The sequence below is a fragment of the Girardinichthys multiradiatus genome, chromosome Y (genome assembly GCF_021462225.1).
Source record: "Girardinichthys multiradiatus isolate DD_20200921_A chromosome Y, DD_fGirMul_XY1, whole genome shotgun sequence".
Classification (NCBI taxonomy): Eukaryota; Metazoa; Chordata; class Actinopteri; order Cyprinodontiformes; family Goodeidae; genus Girardinichthys; species Girardinichthys multiradiatus.
This window is the reverse complement of record NC_061818.1, coordinates 36,526,744-36,551,168: the sequence shown is the minus strand read 5'-3', so window position 1 is coordinate 36,551,168 and position 24,425 is coordinate 36,526,744. Positions and strand designations below refer to the sequence as shown.

General features: G+C 40.5%; 1 protein-coding gene and 1 long non-coding RNA gene across 2 annotated transcripts in view; both read left to right on the top strand.

Annotated features, from left to right (window-relative positions):
- Positions 1-6,275, top strand: part of LOC124863749 (voltage-dependent calcium channel gamma-2 subunit) — a 93,852-nt gene extending 87,577 nt beyond the window's left edge. The window contains exons 3-4 of the mRNA XM_047358217.1: positions 1,953-2,093; positions 4,222-6,275. Of these exons, the coding sequence (XP_047214173.1) occupies positions 1,953-2,093; positions 4,222-4,757 (677 nt within the window). The 3' untranslated portion in view covers positions 4,758-6,275. The remainder of the gene's footprint in view (positions 1-1,952; positions 2,094-4,221) is intronic.
- A 2,680-nt stretch (positions 6,276-8,955) lies between these two features.
- Positions 8,956-22,537, top strand: LOC124864735. The gene is made up of 3 exons (XR_007037351.1): positions 8,956-9,244; positions 21,108-21,277; positions 21,537-22,537. It is a non-coding gene; the product is annotated as an uncharacterized LOC124864735 (long non-coding RNA).
- The last annotated feature ends 1,888 nt before the right edge of the window (positions 22,538-24,425 follow it).

Below are 24,425 nucleotides of genomic sequence, written 5' to 3'. Positions count from 1 at the left end.
TGAAGTGGTGAAAATTTAACCACCCTGATAAAAGTTTAAGTGTGCATGTTAAACAGGAGGTGACCGTATGGGACACTTTCACACAGTTTCTCCTGAATGACTCTGGTCTGCTACTCAGGCCATGACTCTGATTTTACCTGACACCTCAGGATGCTGTGCAGCCATCCAATGACCCTGCCTGACCTCAAAAGTAACATCATACTCCACTTCTAGTTTCTGCTTCTTGATAATTGGCTGTAAGGATGCTGTCTTGTTTCAAGGGCACCAGCAGCCTTCCTCTGCACTGCAGTGTGGCCAGAAATATGCCCGAGCCTTAAAGCCCTTTTTTAGGGACTTTTTTCACATGAAGGTCCCAAAAACTAGGGAAGGGTCGATACCGATGCCAGCATGTGGTATTTGTCCAATACCATGTACATGTAGTCATTCTTGCATTCATTAAAGAGCTCCAACACTACAGGATACCAGTTTGACAGGAGCTACATTTTCCCTGCGATAAACAGCATCAGTCTGCACACACATACTCCAACCTAGTAAGCGATGCAGCATGAAACAGAGGCGACACCACTTGAATGTATCCTGATGTTCTTCTCTAACTTAAGGGTTCGATGGTAGAGAAGGAGTGATCTCTGCTGTGTGGAGCTCTTTCCTAGTGAACAAAGTTGAAAACAGCAATGCTGACTGCAACCTTTTCTCTGAACAGTTAAGAGAATGATCGAATTCAAGCACTTTCACTTGTATTTTAATAAAAGATCTAAAAAGTCAACACAACATTGAGTTCAAAGGAGCAGTGAGAAACCACAGTAGCTAAATCTGCAGCAAACTCTGAAGAAGATGATGAAGACATTCTGGGACAACCCCCTAGCAGTGAAATAACAGAGTTGTTCACCTAGTACATTGCCCTTGATGATCCATTGTTGCCTGTTGTTGATAAGACGAGATTTTGACGTCTTCTCAATGTACTGGACCCGATGTAACCCTGGCTGCCATCACGTCACTGACAGCTTCGCCCAGATTTTGTGAAGAGGCATTTCCACCTTCTGCTGCAAGTTGTTTCAGTCCCTAGCTTCACCACTAATCTTTGGGCAAGCAGTGTTAGCCCAGTGGCCTGAATCAGTTTAAGTAACAGTGGGTAGATGAAGAATTTACTGCTTGTCACACACAAGCTAAACCATCAAAGGTTTGTTACATAGCATGCTTCAGATGTGAAGGGTTCCCAACAGTTATGTTCTTGTGATGCTACACAATTTCGCCAAAAACATGATGAAAGCCAAAGGTTATGCCGGATTCCTGGGCCTGCGTGTGTTGCTGCAGGTGATTCTTGGCTTTTTGGATCAAAGAAGTGTAGTCAATGTTGTGGCAGTCGGAGGGAAACTATAAGACATTTTAAACATTCTACCTTAGCCTACTGCAGTCTCGTAGATAACTAGAAGCATCTTAACCACCCGATGAAAAGACTCCAATAGGATGTGCAGACCCACTGGAATAGTTTGTTCTGCAGGCTACAATCTCATTTTATCTTAAACTGGAATAATTTGTTGCACTAAAACGTAGTTCTATATACAGTATGTTACTCAGTTTGAAAGAATGTGGTATTGGTGCTGAAAACGATCAGCTAGCTCTGATGGTGCTGCAGAACTGTTCTGAACGACAGAGAGGTAGAGTGTAAGAGGAGGATTACATAAGGCAGGGGAACAGGCTCGCTGTAGGGATGCACACTCACTTCACAGTGTTGATAGTCTTTCACAGACCTGATAGGGTGTTGATTAGGATGTGCTTTCCCACAAGGATCCAGTGCTGAATTAGATCCTAATGTGCTTCTCTTTCTTTGATTGTCAGTGCGTCACATTTTCCTGTTTTCTTTGTCCTTCTTTTTATCATCATTTCTGACTAAACTCTGAATCAAACACTGGTTCTTTCTATCCTGCATTTACATGTCCTCGTCTTACCTCCAGGTGCGGTGCGAGCTTCCAGCATCTTCCCCATCCTCAGTGTCATCCTGCTCTTCATGGGAGGTCTGTGTATAGCTGCCAGTGAGTTCTACAAGTCACGCCACAACATCATCCTCAGTGCAGGGATCTTCTTTGTGTCTGCAGGTGAGTCAAACACCAGCTAAATAAGACAGGAAGCAGGACATTAATTCTAAATATGTGACTTAAACAAGTTTAATTGACCAGTTCTTATCAAGTAACTTGACAAACAAATGACTGTGTGGCTTGTTAATTTGTTGATAGCCAAACATGTATTGGATGTAATATATCAGCTTTCTTACAATTTCACTTTATAAAGCAGTGCTGTTAAGTAAATGATTTCTCCTCCTTACAGATTTATTCTGTTTTTGCATTTTTATCATGCCTAAATGCTTCACACCATGATACAATTTTTTAAGGCTAAAACAACCAGAGTAAATACAAAAAGAGTTTTTAAATTATGATTTCATTTATTAAAGGTAAAAAATCTATCTAAACCAACCTGGCCCTAAGCAATTACCTCCCTTGTTAAATCATGAATTACTGGGATTAAGCAACATTTTTGGTTCAATTTCACTAGCACCACCCAGGCCGGAATACTGACAGATCTTTAGAAACAACAAATCACTTAAATAGAACTTGTCTGGCAACATAAAGTAGGCTAAAATATATCAAAAAGCAACACATTGGGCCCCTAATTTAAAGAAAACAGCAGGAAACTAATTTTGATTGGGCTTGAAAGGTCTACAAACAAAAACCAGAACTGCAGTGAACTTTCCCAGGAGTGGCCAGAATTATTGCGAGACTGTGTCAATGACTCATCCGGAAGGTCACAAAAGAACCCAGAACAACATCCAAAGCACAACACACCCTACTTGGCTGAACCAAGGTCAGTGTTCATGATTCAACAGTGATAAGGAGACTGGGCAAAAATGACATCAGTGGTAGAGTTTCAAGGTGAAAACCATTGATGAACAAATAATACTACAACAAGGTACTTCTCACATTTCTCAAAAACATTATGATGTTTACCAAGACTTTTGGGAAAATATTCTGTGGACTGATGAGACAAAAGTGGAACTTTGTGGAAGGTGTGTGTCCAATTTGATCTGGAGTAAAGCTAACACACATTTTGGAAAAAGAAAAGTACACCGGTAGTTATGCATGGTGATGGTAGTGTGATGGTTTGGGATTGCTTTGTTCCTTTTTGGACCTGGATGAATTGTTGTGGTCAAATAAACCATGAATTCTGCTCTCCACCAGAAACTCCTGTAGGAGAATGTCTGGTCGTCGGTTTGTGACCTGAAGTTCAAGTACATTTGTGTTAAACAGCAGGACAATGATCCAAAGCACACTAGCAAGTCCGACACTGAATGGCTCCAAAAAAATAAATGAAGGTTTTGGAGTGGCCTCGTCAAAGTCAGGAATTAAATCTGATTGAGATGCTGTAGCACAACCTTAAACAGGCATTTACACTCCAAAACCCTCCAATGTGGCTGAATTAAAAAAATTCTGTAAAGAAGAGTGGGTCAAAATTACTCTACAGTGATGCAAAGCCCTCATTGCAATTTACTGCAAAAAAGACTTGCTTGCAATTGTTACCACAAACGGTGGCACAACCATTTGTAAGGTTCAGGTGGTTTTTACTTTTCATGTAGGTCCAAGTTGGTTTGGAAATGTTCCCCTTATTTAACTAAAAAGAAATTACACTTTTATTTACTCAGGATTTCTGTGTCTCAAAATAATTTTTGTTTGATAATCTGAAACACTTAAGTGTGACAAAAAAGCCAAAACTGAAGAAATCATAAGGAGAAAGTTTTTCTTTTTTTTCCAGTTTGATTTATAGAAGATATAAAACATAATTTACAGTCTGAAATGTCTGACTTTTGGTCATCTGTTGTACCTGAGCTATAAGTCATTTCTTCTTTCGTATTCTGGTCTTTTCTCTTGATCTTGTTGCTAGGCTAAACGTCACCCTTTGGGATTCATCTCTAAAAATATGCTGTCCCTGACACACTTTCCCTATTATCCATCTTTCAGCACTTACCATGTCAAAATATTCTCTATGACTAGACTAACAAGTTGAAGCACATATTCTGTTCCTTGTATGACATTGAACAGTTGATCAGATAATAACACTAGGAGCTCTTTTCAGCTGACACTCTGTCTTTTCTCTTTTTTCTTTATATTTTCCTGTTTTTTTTCTTCTATCCAATCTTCATTGATGACCACTCTACAACGTCCAATCCAACAGGTCTGAGCAACATTATCGGGATCATTGTGTACATATCAGCCAATGCGGGAGACCCTTCAAAAAGCGACTCAAAGAAGAACAGCTATTCATACGGCTGGTCCTTCTACTTTGGTGCCCTATCCTTTATTATGGCTGAGATGGTTGGCGTCTTGGCCGTGCACATGTTCATCGACCGCCATCGACAGCTGCGGATAGGGGCACGCGCAGCTGACTACCTCCAAGGCTCGGCCATAACGCGGATCCCCAGCTATCGTTATCGCTACAGGCGTCGTTCGCGCTCCTCTTCCCGATCCACAGACCCATCACATTCCCGTGACGCCTCACCTGTGGGCCTCAAGGGCTTCAGCGCGCTGCCATCCACAGAGATCTCCATGTACACACTCCCCCGGGACACCCTCAAGTCATCTGGTACGCCCACGGCCACCTACAACTCTGAGAGGGACCACAACTTCCTTCAAGTCCACAACTGCATCCAGAAGGACCTGAAAGACTCGAGCCACACCAACACAGCAAACCGCCGAACCACGCCTGTATGAGAGAGTGAAAAAAGGCCTGGCAAGCTCAGTGGAGTTCAGGAGACACAGGAAAGCCCTGTGGGCGCAGTCCGCCCTTGGAGAAGTTGGATTTCCATGTTTATAGACATTCATTCTTTTTATTCAAACGCATGACTTTTCCATAGCCATTGTTGAGAGAGTTTGAACAAGTGTGCTTGTTCCAGGATTGAGTGGATCAGGTGGTCCCGAGTGAGATCTGTCATATTTTTGGACAGGTTTTCTTTTTGAGGTTTGGGGCACCAAATGAAGGGTGGGAGGGGTGGGCATTTACGAGATAATCAGTTCCATGATTTCATTGCCCTTGAGTTCGATTGGAGCGACAAGTCGAGCTCCCCCTCAGCCAGCCTACTGCTAAGAAATATACGCCTGTTTTTATTTCTTGACTAATTTCTTAATTGTTTTGCATTAAAACTGTGAATTGTTACAGCTTGGGATTCAGTAAGAAGTAGCCCAATCTGTAATCTCTAACCAAGGTACTATCTATCTATATATATATATATATATATATATATATATATATATATATATATATATATATATATATATGTATATATATATATTTCTTTTATAAATAAATTATTACATTAATTATCGAGAGATAACAGACTTTACCGAAGCAAAAAACAAAGAGAGAAGAAATTCAACCAAGTGCTGTTGATAACAGGAGAAAAAGACTTTTCTATCTCTTTATTCGAAGGTCAAGAACAAGAGAAGGTCCTTTAGGTACCAGAAGCAGACGCAGGTATTCAGCAGTAGAGTATTCTTATTCTTTTAATAGAACCTTCTCGTCTTTTTCTCCGTCCCTGTTCTCTTTCTTTTTCAGGGGGGTTGGTGTAACGGGAGTGTTGAACCCCGCCACCCCACCCCCTATCAGAAAGAGCCAAGCAAAGGAGTCAAAGCTCGACCAGCAAAGACTCCAAAACATGACTTCTGCAAAACAAAAGGAAGGAGCAGAGGGAAAGAAAAAGAAGAGGACGCCAGACACAAAAACATAGACAAGTTTAATATGAAATACAAGAAAAGCTAAGACACTCACAATTTCAGAAATTAAATGCATGCTATAAAATTACAGCAAACCTGCTCTTGAGAAACTTAAGTTTTAAAGTTTAATTATTATAAGGGGAAAAAAGCAAAGGCGCTAGAGTTTAAAGTATTAATGTTTTCATGTGTGGTATTATTATAATTTCTTTTTTATTACTATTATTTAGCATATTTTATCTCATTACATTGTCAGAAAAACCAAACAATTTACATTGAACAAAACTGCTTTTTTAAACAGTTTGGTTGGTTTCTTTAAAGATATATAAATAAATGTATGTATGTATTTATTTTTGTTTTTAAAATTCACACAGCCTTAGTCATTTCTTTGTTTCTTTTCATTTTTAATGTGCTGTTCAAATTTAAAATGAAATCTCTAAAGGTGCCAAAAACCGAATGATCCTATACTTGGATGCATCAAGTCCTGATGAATAAAACACGAACCCCAGGGGGAACAAATCATCATGTTTCTCTGCGTGTCTCTAACACACCTCAACAAACAACACCTTCGTTTCTTTCCGGTTCAACTGCTACCTCTCTGCCGTGTCTTCATGTATGCGAGGCTGTCTTACATACATATTTCAGTCAGATTTGAAACCATTTCTGCTCTCTTGGCCTTTGACTTCTCAAAAGTGTTTGGTTGTCTTGCTACAAATTAACAGTAGTAAAAAGGTAGTAAAATGAAACTACACCCGTAATCCTTTTTCAGATCCATAGTTTTATCTATCAAAACATAATAAACAGGGGTATGTTCTTTTCCTTCCATCGTCTGTATCCGTTTGTTCTTGCAGGGTTGTGGGGTACACCCTGGACAGGTCGCCGGTCCATCCACAGAGACACACACAACTATGCACCCAAACACACACACACCTAAAGGTAACTCAAAGAGACTAATTAACCCAACACTCATGTTTTGAACTGTGGGAAGAAGCTGGAAAACCCGGAGAGAACATGCAAACTCCATGCAGCAAGACCCCAGGCTGGGATTCAAACCCAGGACCTTCTGGCAGCTAGGCAGCAGTCCTACCAACCTCACCACCATGCAGCCAGATTCTGAAATAAAGTTAATCTGAAATGTGGATAAACACCCAACAGATTCTACATTGTCAGTGTTTCTTAAATAAGTACACCCCAGGATCAAACAGCTTGAAAAACCATCTTTAGCAGCAATATCTTGGAGGAGTCCTTTATCATATTGTTGTGGAAGAATTTCGGCCTACTCTTCTCTACAAAATTGCTTCATTTGTCAAGGATGAGTGTCTCTTGGAGTGGACCACAGAATACAGAAAATGTTTTTAAACTTACATTCAGGCAAAAACACGAGCAGGCAAGGCATGAAGACATGGACAGGTTTAACATGATACCTGGAGGACTAGACAGAAAGCCAGAGCATATAAAGAACATGGCACAGGTGAAAAACATGAGATTGATAGGCAACACACAGGTGGACCGGATGAAGCTGATGACAATCACAGAGAGTGAAAACAAACATGATTGGAACTAAACAGAAATCCAATGACACAATATAACCACAGGAAAATCAGTCAGTCAGTCATTTTCTACTGCTTATTCCATAGTGGGTCACGGGGGAGCTGGCACCTATCTCCAGCAGTCTATGGGCGAGAGGCGGGGTACACCCTGGACAGGTCGCCAGTCCATCGCAGGGCAACACACAAACAACCATGCACACACTCATTCATACACCTAAGGGAAATTTAGAGTTACCAATTAACCTAACAGGCATGTCTTTGGACTGTGGGAGGAAGCCGGAGTACCAGGTAAGAACCCACGCATGCACGGGGAGAACATGCGAACTCCATGCAGAAAGACCCCAGGCTGGGAATCAAACCCAGGACCTTCTTGCTGCAAGGCAACAGTGCTACCAACTGCGCCACCGTGCAGCCCTTACTGGAAAATCAACAGAACATTAAATGAACCATAAACGGAACAAGTTAGAAACTAAAGCACCACCTGGAAAACATAAGTATAATCGTAGGCAAGACCCAATGAACAACAACCAAGAGATGATGGAAAACAAAACCCAAACACCTAAGAATCATGACATTATTGTTACATGTCCCAGTTTGGGCCATACTGTGACTTTCAGACAGCTGGAGTCACATTTAACTCAAGAGAATATTTTGATGTACAGAAAAGCTCATGGTCCACCCAATGTCTGCAAGGTGCTCAGGTCCTGTGGCAGCAAACCCAAATCATCATCTCTCTACCAATATGCTTGACAGGCGATATTAGGCATTTGGCTTGCAGAAACACTGGGCTACAAATTTCTCTTTAAAGCTTCTCCTTCAACTTTTGACAAAGCTTCTCCTTCAACTTTGTCAAAAGTACTTGCTGAGTTTTATCTGATTATAGTGAAATGAACATTAATATATAACATGCTAACTGAGGCCTGCAGAGTCTAAATTGAAGGGCTTGGGGTTTTCTCTGAGGAATAAATAGCCTGACTTTGGGGTAAATTTGTCTTCCATTTCTTCACTTGTGAATAGGATTTCTCACTGTAAAGTGATTAACTTTGAAATTTGCCTCTCTAAGGTCATATCTAATGCCTGTCCACCTTGACAATGTGGTAATCATCAAACACACTTTTACAGAGGTGCTAACACCTTCATAAACTGTATTTAATCAGTGAAACCTGCTACTTCCTCTCTTAAATCCTGTGGAAGCAGTAAGGGTGTACTTAGTTTTTCACACAGCTTTTTCATTTTTGCTTTGTCTCTGTTTAATAAGTGCTAACAGTGTGGAATCTCCTGTGTTTTTGTAAAGTTGGGGGTAAACAATTTTAGAACCCGGTAAAAACACAATGTTTAAAATGACATGATATGTAAAATCACAGAACAAAAAGAGGGTGTACTTTCTTCTTAACATGATTGTATTTTATAGAACAGAAGCCATGATCATAGAATCTAGTGTTTACAAATCAAATATGACATTTAAAGGAATCACTTTCAGGGAAACAAATTATTTTTAGGGTCTCGGCTGGTGAAGCTCTGTGTGTCAATCAAGTGCATGAAATTTTGTTATTTTAATTTTAAACATATTGCACATGTGTGCCAAAAGAATTCAGAAATATCCTTTTCCTTCTTCTTGAGAGTGAAAGTCATGCTTTGATCAGTTACAGGAAGCCGCCCAGGTGCCGAAGAAGCAAAGCAGCCTCAGACCACGACACTACTGCCACCATGTTTGACTATTGCTTTGATATTTTTTTTCCTGAATGCTCTGTTAGTTTAATACTAGATAAAAGGGGATGCACACCTTCCGTCCTGTCTTTCATGCCCTCTTGGAGCCTTGACTCCACTCCATGGTGGCCGGCCTACATAACTGAAGGTTCCATGTTTTCTCCATTTGTGGATAAATGGCTTTTTAACCATTTCCAGATTGACTGGTGTCAATGTCTACTTCTTCTTCTCCAGGTATGTTACAAATATCTCACCTCATTTTACTACATTTCAATATTTTTTCATACTTTACATTACTTTTGTTGGTTTCCTATTGATGTTTACTGTTTATCATACTGGTTGCCATTTATTTTTGTTGCTTTTGTTTTTGTTGATTTGGATAATCTGGGTTTTACTAACATTTCATTTTGTTTTTAACCATTTGTTGATTTTGGTTCTAAACCATGAAAAAACAGTAAAGCAGCCAAAAGGGATGGTTGGTGATTTGCAACTAATTTGGTGCACATGCAGAACATTAAACCATGATTTTAATCTCGTAAAAGGACAGAGTTAAGGAATTTTAACAGAAATGAGAAAAAGCAAGTTAGCTGTAAAAATATTGGCATCAGCTCTCCCATAAAAATAACAGCTGAGTTGACAGATGTAAAGCCTTGTGTGCTCTGCAGAGATCATGGCTTCAGCCTGCTGTTGTAAAATGGTGATAACACATTGTAAACGACCACTGGGAACTGTGATCCAAAAATATCAGCTCTACCTATCAAATATCTGAGTTTACTGCGTCTGCACGGTGAGAATATCTCCTCCTCTGTTAAACAGAAACTAAAGATTCTGCAGAAGTTATACTGAATGTTTGCCTCGTGCTGCAGCAAAGCTTTTTAACCGTAACACTATAGTTCTGGAAAATGTTCATTCCTAGGAAAGAAACACTACATTGTGGGGTTTTTTTCCCTACCGGATGTTTCCCTGCAAAACCTTTCTACTTCACCACACTAAAAGGATTGCTTTTGCCTGTTAACATCCTGTTCTAAGTGTGCATGTGTGCACAAAGCACTCAGATACCGTACACAGCTGAAGCCAATACTCAAAGTCAGCCAAAGATCGGCTTGTTTTTTCAGGGTTTGTAGATCAGTGCTTGGAGCTGAGAAAGTCCATCCCAGAGAAATATGCAGATCCTCCCAGAGGTTTTCATCCACTCATCACTGGCATGAATGTCTTATGAGGTTTGGACTTTTAATTATTCAATCAAACAAAAATTGGGTTCATAAGTTTGACTTCACAATTTTACTCTTTAGGTCTTCAGTTCCTTGGTTTTTTCCCTCAAATGAAAATACATTTTAAAGCTTCCAGCACTACATATTAAAATATAAAGGTGATAGGATGTACATATACAGTATTAAAACCCTGTTTGTGTAATTCTGACTCTGGAAACCAGTGTGGGAAATATTTAACAGTATCTGGACATTTTTAGGACACGGATTACTTAAAACTGGAAATTGATAAGCATAATATGAGGAAAACAATGCATTCTGAATGGACAGGGTTTTTACATCATTCAGAACTTTTAAAGTATTCATTTATAATCCTGGATTAAAATAAAACACATGACATAATGGTATGTTTAAGATATTCTATAGCAGCTGTACTGATCACAAATTTTTAATATGTTTATAAGGGTGACTAGAATTTTTTCTACAGCTTCTCTTGGGTTTACCCTCCCTCCACCATTTAGTCTACTGACAGTTATTGAAGGCAATTGCGTGTCATGTCGCATCTTTTGTCAGGGAAATTAATTGCACATTTAAAGGGAGAGCCATAAATGTTGGCAAAGCAATAGCTCACCTTTATTTATTTGTTTATTCATTGTGAGTAATTTCATAATCAAGAAAGTATTGTAACCCTGGCTGTTGTTTGGGGTTGTTGTCCTGCTGGAAGGTGAACCTCCTCCTTAGTCTCAAGGCTTCTGCAGCCTCTAATAGATTCTCTGCCAGGATTGCCTTGTACTGAGCTACAGAACACCTTCCACATGATTGCAGTGTCTAACCCTGACCCTAACCCACGGGGCTTCTTGTGGCTCGAGGCTGATTGTTTACTGATGTTTTCCCGGACAAAACCTGAGGACAGCTGAGAACAGCTGTAATACTGCAATTAAATTACACACACGAAAACTCTATCAACAAATCAACATTACACCGGACTCATTTACTTTGCATGAAAAAATGTGGGAAAGGTCAAGGGGTATGAATATTTTTGCAGTGCAGCTGAACAAACCAGTGATGATTTGAATTTCAGTTAGTAAATACAGTAGATTAGACTTAAATCTGAAATGTAATTTTCTTCTGAAATATTTACAAATGAAGGAAAAGAGTAAAAGGTTCTCAAATTTGATATTTTGTTGAGTTTGAGTTCTAATTAGCTTGCATAACCAGCTCTTTTTCCTTTAGCATTTAACCCCTGCTTTTTTGGTTTTCTCCTCCTCTCTCTGCCTTTCTGTTGCTCCCACTGTGGTAATCAAAGCGTCTATGCAGTGCTGTGTGATCATGGGCGTGGAGGGAGGGTCACCAGAGGAGATGAGGCTTCCACCACTGAGAACATTAAGAGCAAACACTGTGGTTTTTCTCATTGCTTGCAGTGCTGTGAGGTTACATAACCTCACATCAAACCTAATAATGCCCTTTGTGTAACCTTACCAGACAATCGCTCAGACAGAGATGCAGGCCCCCTGTGAAGTTATTTACAATGCTGGACGTATTCACATCCCTTGAACCTTTGCATATTTTGTGGCATTAGAACCAAAAACTTTATTGTATTTAATTTGGATCTTATGTTGCAGACCAACCCAGAGTAGTGCTTTATTGTGAAGTGAAAGGAAAATAATACAATGCTAGCGTGCATTTGTCTTCAGCCTCTTATACTTTGATACCCCTAGTAGAATCCAGTTCAAGCAGATGTCTTCAGAGGTCACCTAATTTGTATTTAATGTTTATCTTGAATCTTAGTATAAATCCAGCTGCTCTGTGAAGGACCCAGATGTTTGTTGGAGAACATTAGAAAAGAACAGCATCATGGAGACCAAAGAACACAACATACAAGGAGACAAACCAGGCAATGAGAGCATTAATCAAGTGGAAGAAGTAATTTTCTCCCTAACGCTGATGTAAGTGTGACAAGAAGAAAGCAATAAGAACGCAAATTTGTGGTTCACCATAAGCCATGTAGCAGTACGGGTCAGATGAGACCATAGTTACATTTTTGGCCAAGATGCAAAATATATTATCCCTGCTAACACATGGTGGTGGCAGCATCATGCTGTGGGGATGCTTTTCTTTAGCAGCTAGTGGGAAACTGGTCAGAGTTAATGGAAAAATGGATGGAGCAAAATACCTGGCAATCCTGGAAGAAAACTTGTTAGAGATTGCAAAAGACTCAAGGCTGGGGTGGAGGTTCAACTTCCAGCAGGACAGCCACCCTAAACATACAAGCAGGAATAGAATAGAATTGTTTAGATTATATAAATATCCACATATTTAGGTGTTACAATGGCCCAGTCACAGTCCGGATTTAAATTCAGTTGCTCTTCACAGACGGTCTCCACCCAATCTGACTGAACTTTATTTGTTTTCGAAAGAGAAATAGGCAAAAATCTCTAATTTTGATCAACGTTCAAAAAACAATCATATTTACTTATATAGCACATTTAAAAATAAACCTGCTGCTGGCCAAATTGCTGCACACAAAACAGTACAGTACAGCAATATTTAAAAACATGACAAGAAAAAATAAAACCATAAATCAACATTCATGCTGAATTAAAAGCCAGTGAGAACAAATGTGTTTTTAAGAGTTGAATCCTGTCTGATATGAAGGAGAAGCTGGTTCCACAGTTTAGGAGCTATACCTGAAAAGGCCCGATAACCTCTGTGGACCAGCCTGGACCTCGAGACCGCTACAACCATATAAACATTTGATCTCAGAGATGTGGAGGGCACATAAGGCTGCAGGGGGTCAGGCGGCAGGAGGTCAGACAGGAATCAGACATTGAAGTTCAGAAAATTTAAGGCCATCCATACCTTTACCTCGGTTCAACAGCCTATAGTGATTTTAAATAAAAATAGAATTGAGTGACATCTGCATATGAATAAAATGAGATGTAAAATATTTAGATGGAGCCTAAATGGAAAATAAAGTGGCTCCAACAATTGATCCTTGGGGAACTCCACGTGAGGAGAGCTGAGGGGGAAACAGATTCTCTGAGGGTTAAGGAGAAACTTCTGTCAGGCAAATAAGACTTAAAACAGTCCAACTCAGAGCTGTTGATACCATGTACAGTGCCTTGCAAAAGTACTCGACCCCCTTGAACTGGTCAACCTTTTGCCACATTTCAGGCTTCAAACATAAAGATATAAAATTCAAATTTTTTGAGAAGAATCAACAACAAGTGGGACACAATCGTGAAGAAGAATGAAATTTATTGGATGTGTCAAACGTTTTTAACAAATAAAAAACTGAAAAGTGGGGCGTGCAATATTATTCGGCCCCTTTGCGTTAATACTTTGTAGCGCCACCATTTGCTGCGATTACAGCTGCAAGTCGCTTGGGGTTTGTCTCTATCAGTTTTGCACATCGAGAGACTGAAATTCTTGTCCATTCTTCCTTGCAAAACAGCTGGAGCTCAGTGAGGTTGGATGGATGGAGAGCGTTTGTGAACAGCAGTCTTCAGCTCTTTCCACAGATTCTCGATTGGATTCAGGTCTTGGGTCTTAGTAGATTTGCAGTGGTCTGATACTCCTTCCATTTCAATATGATTGCTTGCACAGTGATCCTTGGGATGTTTAAAGCTTGGGAAATCTTTTTGTATCCAAATCCGTCTTTAAACTTCTCCACAACAGTATCTCTGACCTGTCTGGTGTGTTCCTTGGTCTTCATGTTGCTCTCTGCACTTTGAACAGAACCCTGAGACTATCACAGAGCAGGTGCATTTATACGGAGACTTGATTACACACAGGTGGATTCTATTTATCATCATCAGTCATTTGGGACAACATTGGATCATTCAGAGATCCTCACTGAACGTCTGGAGAGAGTTTGCTGCACTGAAAGTAAAGGGGCCAAATAATATTGCACGCCCCACTTTTCAGTTTTTTATTTGTTAAAAAAGTTTGACACATCCAATAAATTTCATTCCACTTCACGATTGTGTCCCACTTGTTGTTGATTCTTCACAAAAAATTAGAATTTTATATCTTTATGTTTGAAGCCTGAAATGTGGCAAGAGGTTGACCAGTTCAAGGGGTCCGAGTACTTTCGCAAGGCACTGTAGGGCCAGCTGGGTGATCAAAATATTGTGGTCAACTATATCAAAGGCAGCTGTCAGATCTAGAAGCAGGAGAGTTAGTAAAATACCATGAAAAACTTTTAGAAGTGTAGTTTCAGTGCTGTGGGTTGCTTTAAAAGCAGATTGAAACATTTTAAGAATGTTGTGTGCATTTAAAAGAACTGCAGCTGAATAAAAACGATCCTTTCTAAAATGTTTGATAACTAAGGAAGCTTTGAAATGAGCCTCAAATTTAAAAGGACAGCTGAATCAAGTTAAGGGTTTTTCAACAATGGCTTCACAACTGTTGCTGTAGATCTGCAAAGCTGGTAGAGACATAGCCCAAAACACCATAACTTCAACTGTAAAAAGTGGATGGATGGATGGATGGATGGATGGATGGATGGATGGATGGATGGATGGATGGATGGATGGATGGATGGATGGATGGATGGATGGATGGATGGATGAATGGATGGATGGATGGATGGATGGATGGATGGATGAATGGATGGATGGATGGATGGATGGATGGATGGATGGATGAATGGATGGATGGATGGATGGATGGATGGATGGATGGATGGATGGATGAATGGATGGATGAATGGATGGATGGATGAATGGATGGATGGATGGATGGATGGATGGATGGATGGATGGATGGATGGATGGATGGATGGTGCTGACCAATCACATAAAATCCCATTAAAAAACATTGTGTTCATAAAGTGACAAAATCATTAGAGATAAAAAAAAGAACGTCAGTGACCGATTAGCTTCATTTTTCTGTTATTGCCAATGTAGTTCCTACTTAGACTGAAGCCAAAGTCACTGAGGAGCTTTCTGAGTGTGACTGATCTGGAAATAAAATGCAACTCAAAATGTGTGAAACGTGAATTTATGTACAAATATATGTTCCCTGTGCATCCAGACAGTGAGTTTGCATGTGCAAACCTGTTTGTGTCTGCCTGCCTGATCTTTCTGCTGACCAAAGAACAGTTGCTGACTTTTAGTTATTTAGGGGTCATAGAAAGTTGAGTGGCAGCACTGAGCTACTAACACATACATACAGATGAAAGAAAACAAGTTCATTGGAATGAATATGGTTACACAAAATACAAACACTATAGAAAAAAAAATTATTTATCGCTGAGGAGGCTATGTGGACCAGACTCCCTCTCAGTTGAGTTTTTGCTATTTTATGAATAATCTGAAGCCTTTAAATCCAGCTTTGAAAAGAGGATAGCTATTTAAAAAGAGAGAGAGAGAGAGAGAGAGAGATAAAGTGGAGGAATTAAAATAGGCTACAGCTCACAGTGCTTCTGGATGTATGAAGCAGATACAGCGAAGCCCTCTGCCCCCTGGTGGAGTGATGGGAGCAGTGCAGGGATGCTGCTATGCTGTCTCCATCAGCTCAGGGAACGCAGTGTCCATGAACAGGCCTGGAATACTGATGCAGGGCTGCAGGAGCTGCAATGAGGAAGGCTCCGAAGAAGAGCTTGGATTCAGTGTAGTCTGCTGCAGAGAACATCTGGCTTACCTGTGGGACAGCATGCTTTGGTACCTGCAGTGTATGGCACACACTGACTTATTTTCCAATTTTTAAATAATGAACACCCAGCCAGAGAGGAGAAAAAATTATTCGTTTCACACTGTTTTTCTTTTTGCATATCTGAAGTCAGGCCATCATGTGCCAAGATGTCTAACTGTGCATTTAGTTAGTTCAGAAATGTCATCTAAATTGTAAAGTTGCAGATTTCAGGAGGATTTTGAAGCTTTGCAACTGTCTGTGAACTGTGTTCTGTAGATGCTGCTGACAGGATGTTAGACATGATGGTGGTGGTGGTGTCATGGTGTGGGGGGATATTTTCATGGCACGCTCTAGGGCCCTTAGAGCCAACCTGAGCATTGCTGCTGACTGTGTACATTCCTTTATGACCACACTGTACCATTTTCTTTTGACTCTTGATGCCATATTTGACTGTGTCTTTGAACATGACACTGAGTTCACTGTTTGGCCACTGGCCTCCACAGTCACCAGATCTCAATCCTTAGGATGTGGTGTAACGGTAGAGCATCCACCCAGATGATGCTACTGCAACTGTATGATGCTATCATGTCAATATGAACCAAAATCTCTGAAGAATGTTTCCAACACCTCCTTTAATCTGTGAAACAAAGTGTTTAGAAGGTTAAACACTACAACGTGTAGTGGTTTAAATCTTAAAAATACTAAATAACTCAAAAGAGTCAGCGTTTATTTAAGAAATGTACATGTTTCTTTGTTTTATAAGATTCAAAATGTGATAAAGTGCTACAATTAGTGACGTCCAATTGTTTGCTGAAAATAACCAATATAACAGTTAACTCATACCATAGTTATGACCAAGAAATGTAAATAAAGACTGACCAAAAAACAAATAAATATGTGCACAAATGTAGCTTTAAATGTTGGAAACTGAAGGAAAACTGAAGGAAAAACTAATACGTTTTCAGATCTGTTTTAAGTTGGAATGCCACTAAGTTTACAGCCACACCAAGTGGATTAAAGGTAAACCAATGAGGAGGTGGGACATTTCAGAAAATAGTCATAGTTGGCATTCTTTAAACAGAAAGTTACCTAAGCTGCTGGCCTCTTTCAGTCTGGAGACAAAATGTAGAGTAAATCTAAATCTGAGCCTTTCATTGGTTAGGTTAGTTATGAAGAGGAGCTATATTGTCTTAGGTTTGGGTTCCTGAATTGATTTTTTATGTTTGGGATCACTTCAGTTCAGAAAACAGCTCTTGAAAAAGGCTGCATAATGTTTTTCTAAACCTGGTCAATAACATTTCTTTTTTATATATATTCTAAAAGAAAAGAAAATTGAAGTTTCATCTGATGTCTAATTTATGGCTGAAAGTGGACTTTTTGTTCAGTTTGTGTCTTTGATTTGTTAGCAGCAAGGTTTATATGTCAGACCAAAGCACTTCCTCCAGTGTTGTTAAGGCGTATTTTTCCACTAACGAATGTACGAGGCAGCAGGTGATGCAGCAGTTCTGTAGCAAAATGTAGGAAAACTCTTTTTGGTCGTTCTAAATCATCCTAACAAAATACGTTGATTAGTTCGTCTGGTTAATTATAACAACTTGACTTAAAATAATCCTGAAGCCATTAAGTAATTAATAGCTGCCATGTGTTTTACTATTGCCAACTTTTCCTAAAATCCATGCAGGGGTTTTCAAGTTACGTTTTTGGGAGATAGATTTCCATTCTAAAGTGACTGTACTGTTCTATAATTCGTCCGTCCGTCCGTCCGTCCGTCCGTCCGTCCATCCATCCAGGCAAGCAGGCAGGCGGTGGCTATGTCTGCTTATACTACTTCAACCGGGAACATTTTGGGGATACTGGAATGAACAAAATTGAGTTACTCCTAAATTCAACCAAATCTCCTCTCAGTTCTAAATTTTCCACTTTTTTTAAAATTTTAGAACATGATGGAATCAAATAAATTTCAGAAATTAAAGAATACTTTTTGTTTACTGCTGACCAACGCCAAAAAAAAAAAAGGGTGGCTGACTTCAGCCACCCTTTGAAAGAAGCTAATTTTGGCCGCTTGTATTCAGGATCTTATTCATGGTCTATATTTTATGACCATAGGTGAGGGTCAGAGCATAAATGAACTGGTAAATCGAAAGCTTGCCTTTTGACTTAGCTCTTTCTTCACCACAACAGACCTTAACAGCTCCCACATTACTGCAGACAAAGCAGATGAAAAGCACAAAGACAAGCCCCTCCCTGAGTTTCCTCAATTTGGTCATTCATAAATCACAACTTAAACGGGCAATATCCCGCACTCATGAGAGCTTTCAAAACTGAAACCAGCACCGCAGAACAAAAAGATATATGCAGTGGAAATGGGTGAGGTCCATTTAGAGGGTTAAACATAATCATGTCCCTTTCTACGTAATGTGTTAAAGACGCCACTGCTGTATGATGCCATTTTGGTTTTATTTGCAGATATCACCTCTACTGAAGGTACTACCCTTGGCTGCAATCCAGCGATCTGTTCCGTCTTTAGGTACTTCAGTGCGATTTCTCTGATGTGAAATGACGTACATCAAATAAGCGCTGAAATAAGCGCTATCTATGAGTTTTCATGGTAAATCCTTAGTGAGATGGCCACAGGGAGCATCTGTTATCATCACAACATTGGTTTATCCTTAAAAGGTCAGCTGTTACAGAGCTGTCACTGCCTCCATTGATGAGTCATGTGCATAACAGCCTGGTCTGTCATAAAATACAGAGACATATAAAAATGTTGTAAGTCTTGATTTTAAGTGCTTTTTGAATGGGGTTTGAGGTGTTTAGACTGGTTGGTGATGGGCGTCTCTTCAGTAAGTTGGGTGTGAGTTCTGTGAGGGGACAGTTTGAAAAATAAAACATCTCTAAATGAAAGAGCAAAGAAACAAGAGGTCCAAATAGGGTGACAGATTGGCATTTATTTAAGTTTTTTCCATATTTATTATTTTAAACAAAGCAAGATAATTGGGCTGCCAAAAGTAACATACTTTTGTCTACTTCTACATGAATATGAACTTTGATGACATCCTATTCTTAATCTATAAGGTCCAATTTGTTGATGGACCCACCATTGCCAACAATAGCAACTTTAACTGTTCTGTAAACATCTTGCACAAGGTTTAGGAGTGTGTTCATAGTTAGTTGAAAAAGTCTATCGTCTGCCAGCTGGGTAGAAAATCAGTGTGAGAAAACAAAAATACGGAGTACACAATGTCAACTACTGTGCCTGAATATCCAGGGCGGATTTGGACAGCTTGAACCTCACTCACATCCAAGTGTGCAGTGCACATTTTGTGACAGGTAAATAAATAAAAATGGTAAATGGCCTGAACTTGTTTTAAGTCCCTAGAGACCCCAAAGCACTTACACTTAAATCAGTCATCTTTCCATTCACACACTGACAGTGGTGAGCTACAATGGATCCACAGCTGCCCTCAGGTGCACTGACAGAAGTGAGGCTGCCATGCACAGGTGCCACCGAGCCCTCTGACCACCATCAGCAGGCAAGTCGGGTGAAGTGTCTTGCCCAAGGTCACAACAACTGAGACGGACAGAACGGGCGTTCGAACTGGCATCCGGACGAACTCCTACCACTTGAGCCACAACTGTCCCTGGTGGGACACTGAAGGTGCTCTCTGTATTTGGGAAGTTCATCGGAGAGGTATGCACTGTTAAAATCCCCAAGAACAATGATGAGAGATTCTGGATGTTTTTTCTCCACGTCTGTTATCAGCTCAGCCAGTTGTTTTTCAATATCTGAAGTGGAGCCTTGAGGTGGTATGGAAGCGCCAACCAGTACAGACAAGGGGAACTCCCTCTGTGAACGGTTTACAGTTTATGAGAAATGACTGCAGGTCAGAACTACATGTCTTCTTCAACACTTTGATATCTCTGCACCAACCGTCATTTATATAAAAGCAGATTCTGCCTCCTTGCTTTTTCCCCAATAAGTCCACATTGCGGTCTGCTCTGAACTGTTCTTCTGGCTAGGATCTCAGTGAAGCTTTTGTCAATGAATGATGGTGAAAAAATGCCAAAAGAGACCTATCTGATGTTTAGAAGTTCCTCTTTGCTGAAAGAGACCACCGAATGGTGGCAAAAAGCACCACAAATCACAAAAAGCTCTGAGGCTGCAATCAGCGGCGCCATCTTGGATCAAATTTATTTGCCCTTATTTGGTCATCGAAGCCACGATTACAATCAACACCCATAAAATTAAACTGGCTTCACCTGGTTGACTCCAACTAAGACAGAATAAATGCAAATTAAGCCTTCTTGGTTTGTTATTGTTAATTAATCTGTCTTTAGTATTTTACTTGTTGAGCTACATCTGATAAAGCTAATCCAGATGTCCTAAAAGAAGCAAAATGGTCAATTTATTGAAGGACACCATCTTCATCCTCATTTAAAATATGAAATTTAAATGAAACTGTCATGCTGAGCACGTGTGCATTTCCTCTCTCTCACCTCTTCCCGCAGGGTAGGACAGGCAGGTGCAATCACACAGTTGAGGATCATCTGGGCTAATCAAGGAATCGTGTCTTTTGCGTGAGTTTTTGTGCTCCTCTCTCCCAGAGTGGATTACACTGGAGACCCAGACCTGCCTTTTCCCCAGCTTAGAATCCAAGTTCGTGTTTAGAATGGAAGTACTTTACTGTGCTTACATGACAAAGACCCTCCTTCAGCATCCTGGAACCTGCGTGCCAAGGAAATTACTTAATACTTCTCCTGTGAACCAGCCTGGTTACCTCCTGCTTGTCCACCCTCCAACTCCGAACCCCGTCACCTGGACAAAGACAGAAGAGAACCTCCTGTCAATCTCAGCCTCCGTGGCATGACTCACCTCTCCCCATGGAAACAGCATCTCCACTTAAAAGGAAGAAGAATCATCCTTCCGTTCATAATTGTACATCTCCTGCCAGCTACAGTAACTTCACTCCCTCTCTTAGTGAACCGACCATCAGAAACTGGACCCCTTGACGAGCCTGCTCTTTTCTCCTGTTTTTCAATAAACCTGTTAAACCTGGACTCTGCCTTCGTAATTGTTGCCAGCTCTAGAGGGACTTGGTTATCCACCATGACAGAAACATTTAGTATAGCTGAGCAATGTTTGTAAATCTTGGATTAAAAGAATGCCACGAGCACCAATGGTGTTCTGCCAGCAATGGCAATCTTGGCAGGCAGACAGGACGATTTACACATTTTTTTTTTTTTTCTTGCAGTGCTGAAACGGAGAGAAGTTGCCGAGACTGTGACCATTGTGGAGACTCCACCCATTGTTGGGGTCAGAGTTGTGGGCTGGATCAGCATTCCCCCGTGGCCTCAGTTGCTTCAAGACCATCTTCGCTGAGCACATCAGTGACAAGTGCAGGCGTCGCTTCTACAAGAACTGGTCAGTTTGGACCATAAATTAAATTCTTATGTAGACGTTGTCAGTAGAAACGGAAAGGAAGGACCCTAATACATCAGGTGGACTCTGTGGCAGCTCCTGTCAGTGGCCCTGCATTATGATGATTGAGACATTTGCTGAAATGCTTATAATCTGATCCACCCCCCCTTATTATTGATGGAAGGATTGCAGCTCTACCGCTGGCCCTTTTGGGGGGTTAAGAGGGACCTGTGCCAACCTTTGCTATGCTTGCCTCTCTCAGGAACAAATCCAAGAAGGCCTTCACCAAATAATGCATAAATGGTAGGATGAGGACGGCAAGCAGCTGGAGGAAGACTTTGCTGCCATGAAGAAATACTGCCAGGTCTCCTGAGTGTCTCTTAGGCTTCAAATCAGCCACCGTGCCCTGGAGAACATCATCAAATTCATCAACACATTGTCCAAGATCCTAAGACTGATTTAACTAACAGTTAAACATGTTTGCAAAGGTCTGACTGACTGCAGTGTTAGTTTAAGGTTCACATCTCAGAAAAAGCTTGTGTTTAGAAAACTTTGTGAAGTTTAGACAAAAAAATTTAATTAACCGAATGGGACACCCCAAAGTATTCAGGGATTTAATTTCTTTTAAAAGAGGTTTTAATACTGGGTGGAAAATTGGTTTCTGGTATTAAAATTGTGCATCCATAACTGATCTGTTTTCTTAGTTGTTCAGTGGATGTCATGAACACTAGATTTTATTCCAGTACCAGTAGGACTTTTTCTGAGGTAGCGGAGCAGTGCCTCTTTGTGCTGGTCTTCTTTCTGTTCACCCTTTGGGAAAGTGTAAAGGAAACATTTACGCTAAAAGCTAAAGGGGCAGTTTGGATCAGTACCCTGTACCTCAGGGCCCACTGTCCTACATGCTTTATGTGCTTCCCTGCAGCTGCACACCTTAAATGACCCCAAAGCACTTAAATAAATGGCTGGTAAACAGGTTTTTGCAGCACTTAATGGTTCAACGTGGTAAGGCCACCATTTAAATCAGTTGTGCTGCAGGGACACATCATGAAACCTGTAGGACAGTGGCCCCTGTAGAACCGGCTTGGGGACTACTGCTATAAAGGCCTTCCTCAGCAAACTGCTCTGTTTGACTGGCGTGCACTCTGTGTAATTATTGTCCTTCTGATGCGAAAAGATTGGATTTTTTTTGGCTCACAAATTTTTCCAAAATTCAATAACTGTCACTTTCGCTGTTGTGAAGAATTAATAAAAACAACAAACATGTCTAAGTGTTTTTATTTCTGCTAATGCTGTAAAATATCATGGGATCATGTTTGAATTTTTAACATTTAACATAATACGTGAGGTTTGTAGAGTCTGAACTGACGCTCTTTGAGGGGTTTTAGCAATTTCTCTGTCTTCTTTGGTTGAATTTGTTAAGATGTTCACTCCTGGCAAGATTGACAGTTGTCTTAAATTTTTCCGAGAGTAAATAATCTCTCTGTAGAATGATGGACTTCAAGTAGTTCTTGGACCTGGTCTTTTAACCTATGGTCAGCAACACTTGCTTCTCTGTCTGTCTGCTTTGGCATTGCGTTGGCAAACGTGTGCTCCAGAGCAACAAACATCCAAAACTTGCTTTCACTGAAAAACCAGCTTGTTTAGAGGATTAAGTCCTGAACAAAACTTGAGCCCTCTAACCACTTTCAAAATAACTAACCATAAGATTGTTGTCAAAAGGTTCAGGTAAAGTTGGAAAAGTGACGTGTTTAGTTGTTCCTCTGCTTGTGTTTAGGGTTTCTCCCTTGTGTATTGCAGCTGAAAAGATTACGGTCAGCTGTGATGGAAGCAACCACCTATGCAGAACCAATGGACAGCAAGTTTAGCAAACCATGCATGTTTTGTTTTTTTTAACTGGCCATATGTCCTTGATGTAAGGCTTACTGACGGCGGAGCTCACACAGTCGCAGGTCAGTAATTAAGCCCCAACATCATCTGTTCTGACACATCACCACCAAAACTAAAGCCACCACGTCAGCAGGTAATGAGGAGGACCCTGAGAGGGCTCTGCAGGCCAGTTAGGTGTCCAGCTGAAACATCTCTCGGGGACCTCTCTGCATAATATTCAGCGCTCTTTGCAGAAATCCGGATTTACTGGGAGGATTTTCAAGGTCCCACTCATCTCAGCTACAGCAGAGGGAGCTGAAGGGCGTTGGTTCTTTGTGGAGCAGCACTTTAAGACTGACGTTTTCTCTAACAAAGCAGTTTAACAAAAAAAAGTCTTTTCTGAAGTACAGTGGTGATAAAAGTGAGAACCCAGAGTGCAAATAGCAGCAGCAGGATGAAGGCTGGAGGAGAGTCATGGAGATGAACCCTCTTGTTACATAACCATCTCTAGAGACTGACCTCTGCCCTGCTGCAACTTTATATAACAACCACCCCACCCCATCATGCCCTGCTGAATGTGATGGCCCAGGCCATTACTGCTCCTCAGTCCTGCTCAGGTGGGGTCAGATGTTCTGGCAGGTGATCTCTGTCTGACCCTGCCCAATCTGGGTTTTTTCGTTCTCTTTGTCTCTTAAAGCATGTTAATCATGTTTTTAACATGCATTTTTCCGGTTCTTATTTCTTTGTTTTTGTTTATTGGTAGGGGATTTTTGTGTCTCCGGAGGTATTTTGTCCCAGAGTGCAGTCATTTTGAATGAATCTGTTAATTTGAACCACTGTTTTTAGTTTGTCAATAGTCATAATTGTTCTGTTTTGGTTTCAGTGTTTTTTTTACATCATCTTGTAAACTCTTTCTGTAAGCTTTCTCTGTATCTATTTGTTAGCTTCCTAATCATCAGTGTTGAGTCTAGTCTTCCAGAGCTATCAAATGAACGGCTCATTGACAGGCCTCCACATAGCTGAATGACATACTGATGAGGGAATTCAGCCATTTTGTTCAGGTGTGTAGGAGAAGGGATGCATCTAAAAGCTGCAGGATAGTAGCTCTTCAGTGCTGGACTTGGGCAACTTTGATCAAAGGTATCAGCTCTAGACATACGACACACAAGGAAGACAGTCATCAGATGAAAAAAACATCTTAACATTACTAAGAACTGGATGTATCTTCAAAATTATGAAAATATGAGAAGAGATTCCACAGTATCCTTCTCATGGCTGGACGAGG